Here is a 15,664-nt window from a genome sequence, read left to right on the forward strand (position 1 = left end):
CAGTGTGATTAGTCCTCCCAACCCACAGGGAGCAGTAATTAACCCAATGGTGATCAACCCTCCCAGACTACAGAGGGCGGTAGTGAACCTGGTGTGAGGTGATTTATTCCTCTCTGCGACTGGAGGCGCTTCTGGGACTGGTGGTGATGAGTCCCGCTGACCCACAGGGGGCGGTAGTGGACCTGGTGGTGATGAGTCCCGCTGACCCACAGGGGGCAGTAGGGGTGTTCAAGAAGGAACTGCAGATGCTGGAAAATCGAAGGTACACAAAAATGCTGGAGAAACTCAGCGGGTGCAGCAGCATCTATGGAGCGAAGTAAATAGGCAACGTTTCGGGCAGAAACCCTTCTTCAGACCTGGTGGTGATTGGTCCTCTAGGAGACAGGGGGCGGTAGTGGATCCGATGGCAATTAGCCCTCCTGACCCACAGGGGGCGGCGGTGGCAATGTTGCGACTGGTCCTGGCAGCGACAGTGGTGAGCAATCCTCCCGGTGGCCACTGGTGGTAATTGGTCCTCCAAGCGACAGGGGGCAGCAGTGGGACTCGTGCTGTTGCTCCTCCCGGCCAAAGGGGGGCGGCAGTGAACCTGGTGGTAATTGGTCCTCCTGACCCACAGGGGGCGGTAGTGAACCAGGTGGTAATTGGCCCTGGAGGAGGAAGGGGACGGTGGTGGGCCCGGCGTAAGGAGGTACGTCCTCACTCCCAGTGTCATCGCCAATAGTCAATAGACAATAGGTGAAGGAGTAGGCCATTCGGCCCATCGTGCCAGCACCGCCATTCAATGTGACCATGGCTGATCATCCCCAATCAGTACCCCGTTCCTGCCTTCTCCCCATATCCCCTGACTCCGCTATCTTTAAGAGCCCTATCTAGCTCTCTCTTGAAAGTATCCAGAGAACCGGCCTCCACCGCCCTCTGAGGCAGAGAATTCCACAGACTCACAACTCTCTGTGTGAAAAAGTGTTTCCCCGTCTCCATTCTAAATGGCTTACCCCTTATCCTTAAACTGTGGCCCCTGGTTCTGGACTCCCCCAACATCGGGAACATGTTTCCTGCCTCCAGCGTGTCCAAACCCTTAATAATAATAAACCCTTAACTCCAAACACAAGGCGTAGCTATGGGTACACGCATGGGCCCCAGCTACGCCTGCCTCTTTGTCGGGTACGTTGAACAATCCTTGTTCGAGACGTACCAGGGCCCCATCCCCGACCTCTACCTCCGTTACATTGACGACTGCTTTGGTGCCACCTCCTGCACCTACACACAACTGACTGACTTCATCCACTTCACCACCAACTTCCATCCGGCACTCCAATACACCTGGACGATTTCCGACACTTCCCTACCATTCCTTGACCTCACCATCTCCATCGCAGGGGACAGACTCCTGACCGACATACATTACAAACCCACTGACTCACATGGCTATCTGGACTACACGTCTTCCCACCCTGCCCCCTGTAAAGACTCCATCCCCTACTCCCAATTCCTCCGCCTACGCCGCATCTGTTCCCAGGATGAGACATTCCACACCAGGGCATCGGAAATGTCCTCGTTCTTCAGGGAACGGGGATTCCCCTCCGCCACCATAGATGAGGCTCACACCAGGGTCTCATCCATACCCCGTAACACTGCTCTCTCTCCCCATCCCCGCACTCGCAACAAGGGCAGAGTCCCTCTGGTCCTCACCTTTCACCCCACTAGCCGCCAAATACAACACATAATCCTCCGCCACTTCCGCCACCTCCAGCGTGACCCCACCACTCGCCACATCTTCCCATCTCCCCCCATGTCTGCCTTCCGCAAAGACCGCTCCCTCCGCAACTCCCTCGTCAATTCTTCCCTTCCCTCCCGCACCACCCCCTCCCCGGGCACTTTCCGTTGCAACCGCAAGAAATGCAACACCTGTCCCTTCACCTCCCCCCTCGACCCCATTCAAGGACCCAAGCAGTCGTTCCAGGTGCGACAAAGGTTCACCTGTATCTCCTCCAACCTCATCTACTGCATCCGCTGCTCTAGATGTCAGCTGATTTACATCGGGGAGACCAAGCGTAGGTTGGGCGATCGTTTCGCCGAACACCTCCGCTCAGTCCGCAATAACCTACCTGAACTCCCGGTGGCTCAGCACTTCAACTCCCCCTCCCATTCCCAATCCGACCTCTCTGTCCTGGGTCTCCTCCATTGCCAGAGTGAGCAACAGCGGAAATTGGAGGAACAGCACCTCATATTCTGTCTGGGGACCTTGCGTCCGTATGGCATTAACATTGAATTCTCCCAATTTTGCTAGCCCTTGCTGTCTCCTCCCTTCCTTAACCCTCTAGCTGTCTCCTCCCACCCTCCCATCCGCCCGCCCTCGGGCTCCTCCCCCTCCTCCCCTTTTCCTTCTTTCTCCCACCCCCCCTCAGTCTGAAGAAATGTTTTGGCCCGAAACGTCGCCTATTTCCTTCGCTCCATAGATGCTGCTGCACCCGCTGAGTTTCCCCAGCAATAATAATCCCTTAATAATCTTATATGTTTCAATGAGATACCCTCTCATCCTTCTAAACTCCAGAGTGTACAAGCCCAGCCGCTCCATTCTCTCCGCATATGACAGTCCCGCCATCCCGGGAATTAACCTGGTGAACCTACGCTGCACTCCCTCAATAGCAAGAATGTCCTTCCTCAAATTAGGGACCAAAACTGCACGCAATACTCCAGGTGTGGCCTCACTCGGGCCCTGTACAACTGCAGAAGGACCTCTTTGCTCTTATACTCAACTCCTCTTGCTGCCAGTGCCTCGGAGTGTGGGAGGAAACCGGAGCACCTGGACAAAACCCACGCAGGTCACGGGGAGAACGTGCAAACTCCGTACAGACAGCACCCGTAGTCGGGACCGAACCCGGGCCTCTGGCGCTGTGAGGCGGCAACTCTATCGCTACGCCACCGTGCTTGCCCCATCTGTCTATTCACCCCATCCCTCCCTAACTACCTCGCTCTCTCCCTCCCTCCCTATCTCCTTCCCTCTCTCCCTCCTGCCCACCTTCACCCCATACACTGGTCCACACATATTTTCCCACACCCCCAGTCACTTTGATCTCTCATCCTCAATGCCCATCCGCCATCCCCAACTCCTCTATTTCCGTTTTATTCCCTTCCACTGACACGCTGACTGGATAGCACGCAACAAAAAGCTTTTCTCTGTACCTCGGTACACGTGACAATAAACTCAACTAAACCAAATTTCATGTATATTCTGAAGAAGGGACCAACCTAAAATGTCACCTATTCATGTTCCCCACAGATGCTGCCTGACCCGCTGAGTTACTCCAGCACTCTGTGTCCTTGTTTTGTAAGCCGGTTCCTTGTTTCTATATTCATTGTTTTTCTTCAATGGTTGATAATGTAGTTCCTCATTGCTCCATAATTTTATGTACCTTTTTTAGACCTTCCCACAATCCTGAATTGGGTGAATCCATAACTCCAGTGGATCAGTGGTGATGGTGTTAATGTCCAAGTGACCCACTCCTGGTAAACACAGGGAAACGCTGGAGTGACAACCCTGACCTCCATCTGTTTACCTCACCGCCACTCCCAGTATGTGTCAGTCAGCACCAAACAGTAACCTGACTCTGGGAGAGTAGAGGAGAGCCGACACATGTGATGCACCAGCAGCCCAAAATACCACCAGCTCTCACTCTGAAATATCTGTTCTTAAATCGTCCCCTTGCTGTCCTGCCCGTGATTCAAACACTGCTGCTCTCTGTGTGAGCTGATGTTAAAATGCTTCCACAATCTACCCCAGTTTTCGCGTCGGACCAGGGTCCAACCTTTGCCTGGTTGACTCAAATAAACAGCCTAACACACTGACCATTTGACCAAAACAAAATCCTCTTTCTGGCATTACAACCCATCACACCCTATCATTCCATTCACAGATAGTCACGAAACGCTGGAGTAACTCAGCGGGGCAGGCAGCATCTCTGGAGAGAAGGAATGAATGGGTGACGTTTCGGGTCGAGACCCTTCTTCAGACGGTCTTCAGTTTAAACCAGCATCTGCAGTTCCTTCCTACATGTTCACGGATACTGTTGGCCCAGGAGTGAAACGGAACTCAAAAACAAGAGTCACAATTCCTTCTGACTTATAAAAACAAGGAACTGCAGAGATTGGTTTACGCAAAAAAAATACACAGAGTGCTGGAGTAACTCAGCGGGTCAGGCAGCATCTGTGGAGAACATGGATAGGTGACGTTTCGGGTCGGGACCCTTCTTCAGACTCCATAATTTTACATGGATTGGTGAAGTTTCACTTGCACTCGGGACAGGTATGTAGAAGTATTCCGACACAAAACGTCACCTGTCCATGTTCTCCACAGTTGCCACCTGACCCGCTGAGTTACTCCAGCACTCTGTGAAACGTCACCTATCCATGTTCTCCACAGATGCTGCCTGACCCGCTGAGTTACTCCAGCACTCTGTGAAACGTCACCTATCCATGTTCTCCACAGATGCTGCCTGACCCGCTGAGTTACTCCAGCACTCTGTGAAACATCACCTATCCATGTTCACCACAGATGCTGCCTGACCCGCTGAGTTACTCCAGCACTCTGTGAAACGTCACCTATCCATGTTCTCCACAGATGCTGCCTGACCCGCTGAGTTACTCCAGCACTCTGTGTCTTTTCTCCTCTTGCCTTGTCTTCTGTGGGTGTAGCGGACACTGGCCCCTTTTAAGAGCTCTGGCAGCCCATGCTGCTGTGATACTTGAGCGCTCTGCAGTGCCCCGGTGCCATAGCAACCCTGGCAGCCCTGTCGGCGGTGGGGCCATCCCCTGCCCATCCTCTGCCCCGGCCAGCCCAGTGCCCGCCCCTCCTGCCCCCACTCGCGTGTCTCCCACTCACTGATTGTTGTCTCTGTCTTCCAGCGATCGGCTCCAGTTCCAGCTCGGGGCTAGAGAAAGAGAGCGCAGCCATGGATGAATACAAAACACAGATACAAGCACGTAGCATTGATGAAACTGTGCAAGAGGAGAAAGAAGATGAAGGTATTGGTTCGTTAAATGACAAAGATATTTTAACCCTCACCCTTCCGGCTCATGTTGAAGTTTGAGAACGCACATCTCCATCGAGTCATAGAGTGATACAGTGTGGAAACAGGCCCTTCAGCCCAACTTGCCCATACTGGCCCAACATGACCCAGCGACACTAGTCATAGAGTGATACAGTGTGGAAACAGGCCCTTCAGCCCAACTTGCCCATACTGGCCCAACATGTCCCATCTACACTAGTCATAGAGTGATACAGTGTGGAAACAGGCCCTTCAGCCCAACTTGCCCATACTGGCCCAACATGTCCCATCTACACTAGTCATAGAGTGATACAGTGTGGAAACAGGCCCTTCAGCCCAACTTGCCCACACCAGCCAACATGTCCCATCTACACTAGTCACAGAGTGATACAGTGTGGAAACAGGCCCTTCAGCCCAACTTGCCCACACCAGCCAACATGTCCCATCTACACTAGTCATAGAGTGATACAGTGTGGAAACAGGCCCTTCAGCCCAACTTGCCCATACTGGCCCAACATGTCCCATCTACACTAGTCATAGAGTGATACAGTGTGGAAACAGGCCCTTCAGCCCAACTTGCCCACACCAGCCAACATGTCCCATCTACACTAGTCATAGAGTGATACAGTGTGGAAACAGGCCCTTCAGCCCAACTTGCCCACACCAGCCAACATGTCCCATCTACACTAGTCATAGAGTGATACAGTGTGGAAACAGGCCCTTCAGCCCAACTTGCCCACACCAGCCAACATGTCCCATCTACACTAGTCACAGAGTGATACAGTGTGGAAACAGGCCCTTCAGCCCAACTTGCCCACACCAGCCAACATGTCCCATCTACACTAGTCATAGAGTGATACAGTGTGGAAACAGGCCCTTCAGCCCAACTTGCCCACACCAGCCACCATGTCCCATCTACACTAGTCACAGAGTGATACAGTGTGGAAACAGGCCCTTCAGCCCAACTTGCCCACACCAGCCAACATGTCCCATCTACACTAGTCATAGAGTGATACAGTGTGGAAACAGGCCCTTCAGCCCAACTTGCCCACACCAGCCAACATGTCCCATCTACACTAGTCACAGAGTGATACAGTGTGGAAACAGGCCCTTCAGCCCAACTTGCCCACACCAGCCAACATGTCCCATCTACACTAGTCATAGAGTGATACAGTGTGGAAACAGGCCCTTCAGCCCAACTTGCCCACACCAGCCAACATGTCCCATCTACACTAGTCACAGAGTGATACAGTGTGGAAACAGGCCCTTCAGCCCAACTTGCCCACACCAGCCAACATGTCCCATCTACACTAGTCATAGAGTGATACAGTGTGGAAACAGGCCCTTCAGCCCAACTTGCCCACACCAGCCACCATGTCCCATCTACACTAGTCACAGAGTGATACAGTGTGGAAACAGGCCCTTCAGCCCAACTTGCCCACACCAGCCAACATGTCCCATCTACACTAGTCATAGAGTGATACAGTGTGGAAACAGGCCCTTCAGCCCAACTTGCCCACACCAGCCAACATGTCCCATCTACACTAGTCATAGAGTGATACAGTGTGGAAACAGGCCCTTCAGCCCAACTTGCCCACACCAGCCACCATGTCCCATCTACACTAGTCATAGAGTGATACAGTGTGGAAACAGGCCCTTCAGCCCAACTTGCCCACACCAGCCACCATGTCCCATCTACACTAGTCATAGAGTGATACAGTGTGGAAACAGGCCCTTCAGCCCAACTTGCCCATACTGGCCCAACATGTCCCATCTACACTAGTCATAGAGTGATACAGTGTGGAAACAGGCCCTTCAGCCCAACTTGCCCACACCAGCCAACATGTCCCATCTACACTAGTCATAGAGTGATACAGTGTGGAAACAGGCCCTTCAGCCCAACTTGCCCACACCAGCCAACATGTCCCATCTACACTAGTCATAGAGTGATACAGTGTGGAAACAGGCCCTTCAGCCCAACTTGCCCATACTGGCCCAACATGTCCCATCTACACTAGTCATAGAGTGATACAGTGTGGAAACAGGCCCTTCAGCCCAACTTGCCCACACCAGCCAACATGTCCCATCTACACTAGTCATAGAGTGATACAGTGTGGAAACAGGCCCTTCAGCCCAACTTGCCCACACCAGCCAACATGTCCCATCTACACTAGTCATAGAGTGATACAGTGTGGAAACAGGCCCTTCAGCCCAACTTGCCCACACCAGCCAACATGTCCCATCTACACTAGTCATAGAGTGATACAGTGTGGAAACAGGCCCTTCAGCCCAACTTGCCCACACCAGCCAACATGTCCCATCTACACTAGTCATAGAGTGATACAGTGTGGAAACAGGCCCTTCAGCCCAACTTGCCCACACCAGCCACCATGTCCCATCTACACTAGTCACAGAGTGATACAGTGTGGAAACAGGCCCTTCAGCCCAACTTGCCCACACCAGCCAACATGTCCCATCTACACTAGTCATAGAGTGATACAGTGTGGAAACAGGCCCTTCAGCCCAACTTGCCCACACCAGCCAACATGTCCCATCTACACTAGTCACAGAGTGATACAGTGTGGAAACAGGCCCTTCAGCCCAACTTGCCCACACCAGCCAACATGTCCCATCTACACTAGTCATAGAGTGATACAGTGTGGAAACAGGCCCTTCAGCCCAACTTGCCCACACCAGCCAACATGTCCCATCTACACTAGTCATAGAGTGATACAGTGTGGAAACAGGCCCTTCAGCCCAACTTGCCCACACCAGCCAACATGTCCCATCTACACTAGTCATAGAGTGATACAGTGTGGAAACAGGCCCTTCAGCCCAACTTGCCCACACCAGCCAACATGTCCCATCTACACTAGTCATAGAGTGATACAGTGTGGAAACAGGCCCTTCAGCCCAACTTGCCCACACCAGCCAACATGTCCCATCTACACTAGTCATAGAGTGATACAGTGTGGAAACAGGCCCTTCAGTCCAACTTGCCCACACCAGCCAACATGTCCCATCTACACTAGTCATAGAGTGATACAGTGTGGAAACAGGCCCTTCAGCCCAACTTGCCCACACCAGCCAACATGTCCCATCTACACTAGTCATAGAGTGATACAGTGTGGAAACAGGCCCTTCAGCCCAACTTGCCCACACCAGCCAACATGTCCCATCTACACTAGTCATAGAGTGATACAGTGTGGAAACAGGCCCTTCAGCCCAACTTGCCCACACCAGCCAACATGTCCCATCTACACTAGTCATAGAGTGATACAGTGTGGAAACAGGCCCTTCAGCCCAACTTGCCCACACCAGCCAACATGTCCCATCTACACTAGTCATAGAGTGATACAGTGTGGAAACAGGCCCTTCAGCCCAACTTGCCCACACCAGCCAACATGTCCCATCTACACTAGTCATAGAGTGATACAGTGTGGAAACAGGCCCTTCAGCCCAACTTGCCCACACCAGCCAACATGTCCCATCTACACTAGTCATAGAGTGATACAGTGTGGAAACAGGCCCTTCAGCCCAACTTGCCCACACCAGCCAACATGTCCCATCTACACTAGTCATAGAGTGATACAGTGTGGAAACAGGCCCTTCAGCCCAACTTGCCCACACCAGCCAACATGTCCCATCTACACTAGTCATAGAGTGATACAGTGTGGAAACAGGCCCTTCAGCCCAACTTGCCCACACCAGCCAACATGTCCCATCTACACTAGTCATAGAGTGATACAGTGTGGAAACAGGCCCTTCAGCCCAACTTGCCCACACCAGCCAACATGTCCCATCTACACTAGTCATAGAGTGATACAGTGTGGAAACAGGCCCTTCAGCCCAACTTGCCCACACCAGCCAACATGTCCCATCTACACTAGTCATAGAGTGATACAGTGTGGAAACAGGCCCTTCAGCCCAACTTGCCCACACCAGCCAACATGTCCCATCTACACTAGTCATAGAGTGATACAGTGTGGAAACAGGCCCTTCAGCCCAACTTGCCCACACCAGCCAACATGTCCCATCTACACTAGTCATAGAGTGATACAGTGTGGAAACAGGCCCTTCAGCCCAACTTGCCCACACCAGCCAACATGTCCCATCTACACTAGTCATAGAGTGATACAGTGTGGAAACAGGCCCTTCAGCCCAACTTGCCCACACCAGCCAACATGTCCCATCTACACTAGTCATAGAGTGATACAGTGTGGAAACAGGCCCTTCAGCCCAACTTGCCCACACCAGCCAACATGTCCCATCTACACTAGTCATAGAGTGATACAGTGTGGAAACAGGCCCTTCAGCCCAACTTGCCCACACCAGCCAACATGTCCCATCTACACTAGTCATAGAGTGATACAGTGTGGAAACAGGCCCTTCAGCCCAACTTGCCCACACCAGCCACCATGTCCCATCTACACTAGTCACAGAGTGATACAGTGTGGAAACAGGCCCTTCAGCCCAACTTGCCCACACCAGCCAACATGTCCCATCTACACTAGTCATAGAGTGATACAGTGTGGAAACAGGCCCTTCAGCCCAACTTGCCCACACCAGCCACCATGTCCCATCTACACTAGTCATAGAGTGATACAGTGTGGAAACAGGCCCTTCAGCCCAACTTGCCCACACCAGCCAACATGTCCCATCTACACTAGTCACAGAGTGATACAGTGTGGAAACAGGCCCTTCAGCCCAACTTGCCCACACCAGCCAACATGTCCCATCTACACTAGTCATAGAGTGATACAGTGTGGAAACAGGCCCTTCAGCCCAACTTGCCCACACCAGCCAACATGTCCCATCTACACTAGTCATAGAGTGATACAGTGTGGAAACAGGCCCTTCAGCCCAACTTGCCCACACCAGCCAACATGTCCCATCTACACTAGTCATAGAGTGATACAGTGTGGAAACAGGCCCTTCAGCCCAACTTGCCCACACCAGCCAACATGTCCCATCTACACTAGTCATAGAGTGATACAGTGTGGAAACAGGCCCTTCAGCCCAACTTGCCCACACCAGCCAACATGTCCCATCTACACTAGTCATAGAGTGATACAGTGTGGAAACAGGCCCTTCAGCCCAACTTGCCCACACCAGCCAACATGTCCCATCTACACTAGTCATAGAGTGATACAGTGTGGAAACAGGCCCTTCAGCCCAACTTGCCCACACCAGCCAACATGTCCCATCTACACTAGTCACAGAGTGATACAGTGTGGAAACAGGCCCTTCAGCCCAACTTGCCCACACCAGCCAACATGTCCCATCTACACTAGTCACAGAGTGATACAGTGTGGAAACAGGCCCTTCAGCCCAACTTGCCCACACCAGCCACCATGTCCCATCTACACTAGTCATAGAGTGATACAGTGTGGAAACAGGCCCTTCAGCCCAACTTGCCCACACCAGCCAACATGTCCCATCTACACTAGTCACAGAGTGATACAGTGTGGAAACAGGCCCTTCAGCCCAACTTGCCCACACCAGCCAACATGTCCCATCTACACTAGTCACAGAGTGATACAGTGTGGAAACCGGCCCTTCAGCCCAACTTGCCCACACCAGCCAACATGTCCCATCTACACTAGTCATAGAGTGATACAGTGTGGAAACAGGCCCTTCAGCCCAACTTGCCCACACCAGCCAACATGTCCCATCTACACTAGTCATAGAGTGATACAGTGTGGAAACAGGCCCTTCAGCCCAACTTGCCCACACCAGCCAACATGTCCCATCTACACTAGTCATAGAGTGATACAGTGTGGAAACAGGCCCTTCAGCCCAACTTGCCCACACCAGCCAACATGTCCCATCTACACTAGTCATAGAGTGATACAGTGTGGAAACAGGCCCTTCAGCCCAACTTGCCCACACCAGCCACCATGTCCCATCTACACTAGTCACAGAGTGATACAGTGTGGAAACAGGCCCTTCAGCCCAACTTGCCCACACCAGCCAACATGTCCCATCTACACTAGTCACAGAGTGATACAGTGTGGAAACAGGCCCTTCAGCCCAACTTGCCCACACCAGCCAACATGTCCCATCTACACTAGTCACAGAGTGATACAGTGTGGAAACAGGCCCTTCAGCCCAACTTGCCCACACCAGCCAACATGTCCCATCTACACTAGTCATAGAGTGATACAGTGTGGAAACAGGCCCTTCAGCCCAACTTGCCCACACCAGCCAACATGTCCCATCTACACTAGTCATAGAGTGATACAGTGTGGAAACAGGCCCTTCAGCCCAACTTGCCCACACCAGCCAACATGTCCCATCTACACTAGTCATAGAGTGATACAGTGTGGAAACAGGCCCTTCAGCCCAACTTGCCCACACCAGCCAACATGTCCCATCTACACTAGTCATAGAGTGATACAGTGTGGAAACAGGCCCTTCAGCCCAACTTGCCCACACCAGCCAACATGTCCCATCTACACTAGTCATAGAGTGATACAGTGTGGAAACAGGCCCTTCAGCCCAACTTGCCCACACCAGCCAACATGTCCCATCTACACTAGTCATAGAGTGATACAGTGTGGAAACAGGCCCTTCAGCCCAACTTGCCCACACCAGCCAACATGTCCCATCTACACTAGTCATAGAGTGATACAGTGTGGAAACAGGCCCTTCAGCCCAACTTGCCCACACCAGCCAACATGTCCCATCTACACTAGTCATAGAGTGATACAGTGTGGAAACAGGCCCTTCAGCCCAACTTGCCCACACCAGCCAACATGTCCCATCTACACTAGTCATAGAGTGATACAGTGTGGAAACAGGCCCTTCAGCCCAACTTGCCCACACCAGCCAACATGTCCCATCTACACTAGTCATAGAGTGATACAGTGTGGAAACAGGCCCTTCAGCCCAACTTGCCCACACCAGCCAACATGTCCCATCTACACTAGTCATAGAGTGATACAGTGTGGAAACAGGCCCTTCAGCCCAACTTGCCCACACCAGCCAACATGTCCCATCTACACTAGTCATAGAGTGATACAGTGTGGAAACAGGCCCTTCAGCCCAACTTGCCCACACCAGCCAACATGTCCCATCTACACTAGTCATAGAGTGATACAGTGTGGAAACAGGCCCTTCAGCCCAACTTGCCCACACCAGCCAACATGTCCCATCTACACTAGTCATAGAGTGATACAGTGTGGAAACAGGCCCTTCAGCCCAACTTGCCCACACCAGCCAACATGTCCCATCTACACTAGTCATAGAGTGATACAGTGTGGAAACAGGCCCTTCAGCCCAACTTGCCCACACCAGCCAACATGTCCCATCTACACTAGTCATAGAGTGATACAGTGTGGAAACAGGCCCTTCAGCCCAACTTGCCCACACCAGCCAACATGTCCCATCTACACTAGTCATAGAGTGATACAGTGTGGAAACAGGCCCTTCAGCCCAACTTGCCCACACCAGCCAACATGTCCCATCTACACTAGTCATAGAGTGATACAGTGTGGAAACAGGCCCTTCAGCCCAACTTGCCCACACCAGCCAACATGTCCCATCTACACTAGTCATAGAGTGATACAGTGTGGAAACAGGCCCTTCAGCCCAACTTGCCCACACCAGCCAACATGTCCCATCTACACTAGTCATAGAGTGATACAGTGTGGAAACAGGCCCTTCAGCCCAACTTGCCCACACCAGCCAACATGTCCCATCTACACTAGTCATAGAGTGATACAGTGTGGAAACAGGCCCTTCAGCCCAACTTGCCCACACCAGCCACCATGTCCCATCTACACTAGTCACAGAGTGATACAGTGTGGAAACAGGCCCTTCAGCCCAACTTGCCCACACCAGCCAACATGTCCCATCTACACTAGTCACAGAGTGATACAGTGTGGAAACAGGCCCTTCAGCCCAACTTGCCCACACCAGCCACCATGTCCCATCTACACTAGTCATAGAGTGATACAGTGTGGAAACAGGCCCTTCAGCCCAACTTGCCCACACCAGCCAACATGTCCCATCTACACTAGTCACAGAGTGATACAGTGTGGAAACAGGCCCTTCAGCCCAACTTGCCCACACCAGCCAACATGTCCCATCTACACTAGTCATAGAGTGATACAGTGTGGAAACAGGCCCTTCAGCCCAACTTGCCCACACCAGCCAACATGTCCCATCTACACTAGTCATAGAGTGATACAGTGTGGAAACAGGCCCTTCAGCCCAACTTGCCCACACCAGCCAACATGTCCCATCTACACTAGTCATAGAGTGATACAGTGTGGAAACAGGCCCTTCAGCCCAACTTGCCCACACCAGCCAACATGTCCCATCTACACTAGTCATAGAGTGATACAGTGTGGAAACAGGCCCTTCAGCCCAACTTGCCCACACCAGCCAACATGTCCCATCTACACTAGTCATAGAGTGATACAGTGTGGAAACAGGCCCTTCAGCCCAACTTGCCCACACCAGCCACCATGTCCCATCTACACTAGTCACAGAGTGATACAGTGTGGAAACAGGCCCTTCAGCCCAACTTGCCCACACCAGCCAACATGTCCCATCTACACTAGTCACAGAGTGATACAGTGTGGAAACAGGCCCTTCAGCCCAACTTGCCCACACCAGCCACCATGTCCCATCTACACTAGTCACAGAGTGATACAGTGTGGAAACAGGCCCTTCAGCCCAACTTGCCCACACCAGCCAACATGTCCCATCTACACTAGTCACAGAGTGATACAGTGTGGAAACAGGCCCTTCAGCCCAACTTGCCCACACCAGCCAACATGTCCCATCTACACTAGTCACAGAGTGATACAGTGTGGAAACCGGCCCTTCAGCCCAACTTGCCCACACCAGCCAACATGTCCCATCTACACTAGTCACAGAGTGATACAGTGTGGAAACCGGCCCTTCAGCCCAACTTGCCCACACCAGCCAACATGTCCCATCTACACTAGTCATAGAGTGATACAGTGTGGAAACAGGCCCTTCAGCCCAACTTGCCCACACCAGCCAACATGTCCCATCTACACTAGTCATAGAGTGATACAGTGTGGAAACAGGCCCTTCAGCCCAACTTGCCCACACCAGCCAACATGTCCCATCTACACTAGTCATAGAGTGATACAGTGTGGAAACAGGCCCTTCAGCCCAACTTGCCCACACCAGCCAACATGTCCCATCTACACTAGTCATAGAGTGATACAGTGTGGAAACAGGCCCTTCAGCCCAACTTGCCCACACCAGCCAACATGTCCCATCTACACTAGTCATAGAGTGATACAGTGTGGAAACAGGCCCTTCAGCCCAACTTGCCCACACCAGCCACCATGTCCCATCTACACTAGTCATAGAGTGATACAGTGTGGAAACAGGCCCTTCAGCCCAACTTGCCCACACCAGCCAACATGTCCCATCTACACTAGTCATAGAGTGATACAGTGTGGAAACAGGCCCTTCAGCCCAACTTGCCCACACCAGCCACCATGTCCCATCTACACTAGTCATAGAGTGATACAGTGTGGAAACAGGCCCTTCAGCCCAACTTGCCCACACCAGCCAACATGTCCCATCTACACTAGTCATAGAGTGATACAGTGTGGAAACAGGCCCTTCAGCCCAACTTGCCCACACCAGCCAACATGTCCCATCTACACTAGTCATAGAGTGATACAGTGTGGAAACAGGCCCTTCAGCCAAACTTGCCCACACCAGCCAACATGTCCCATCTACACTAGTCATAGAGTGATACAGTGTGGAAACAGGCCCTTCAGCCCAACTTGCCCACACCAGCCAACATGTCCCATCTACACTAGTCATAGAGTGATACAGTGTGGAAACAGGCCCTTCAGCCCAACTTGGCCCACACCAGCCAACATGTCCCATCTACACTAGTCCCGCCTGCCTCTGTTTGGTCCATATCCCTCCAAACCTATCGTATCCATGTACCTGTCGAACTGTTTCTTAAACGTTGGGATAGTCCCAGCCTCAAAATACCCTCCAGCAGCTTGTTCAATACACCCACCACCCTTTGTGTGAAAAAGGTACCCCTCAGATTCCTATTAAATATTTCCCCTTCACCTTTTGTCCTCTGGTGCTCGGTTTCTCTGCTCTGGATAAGAGACTCTGTGCTATAGACAATAGATGCAGGAGTAGGCCATTCGGCCCCTCGAGCCAGCACCGCCATTCATTGTGATCATGGCTGATCATCCAAAATCAGTACCCCGTTCCTGCCTTCTTTCCATAACCCCTATCTTTAAGAGCCCTAGCTAGCTCTCTCTTGAAAGTATCCAGAGAACCGGCCTCCACCTCCCTCTGAGGCAGAGAATTCCACAGACTCACAACTCTCTGTGAGAAAAAGTGTTTCCTCATCTCCAGACTAATGTCATCATCTCATGCCCTCTGGTCCTCGGTTCCCCTACTCTGGGCAAGAGACACTGTGCATCTACCCAATCTATTCCTCTCATGATTTTATACGGAATCAGTGACAGTTGTGCCTTCCCCCATAATGGGAACCATTGTGGGGGGATGTTTTTATGTTAAAGCTATTTATTATTGTTATGTTTGTATTCTTTCTTATGTGCTGCATTGGCAAAAGGAATTTCACTACATCTAGG

General features: G+C 52.0%; 1 protein-coding gene across 1 annotated transcript in view; it reads left to right on the top strand.

Annotated features, from left to right (window-relative positions):
* Nucleotides 1-577: 577 nt before the first annotated feature.
* Nucleotides 578-15,664, top strand: part of LOC116980277 (erythrocyte band 7 integral membrane protein-like) — a 40,276-nt gene continuing 25,189 nt past the window's right edge. Inside the window, exons 1-2 of the mRNA XM_033032345.1 lie at nucleotides 578-688; nucleotides 4,903-5,022. Coding sequence (XP_032888236.1) covers nucleotides 4,950-5,022 — 73 coding nt within the window. The 5' untranslated portion in view covers nucleotides 578-688; nucleotides 4,903-4,949. The remainder of the gene's footprint in view (nucleotides 689-4,902; nucleotides 5,023-15,664) is intronic.

This window comes from Amblyraja radiata, chromosome 14 (assembly GCF_010909765.2).
Source record: "Amblyraja radiata isolate CabotCenter1 chromosome 14, sAmbRad1.1.pri, whole genome shotgun sequence".
Lineage (NCBI taxonomy): Eukaryota > Metazoa > Chordata > Chondrichthyes > Rajiformes > Rajidae > Amblyraja > Amblyraja radiata.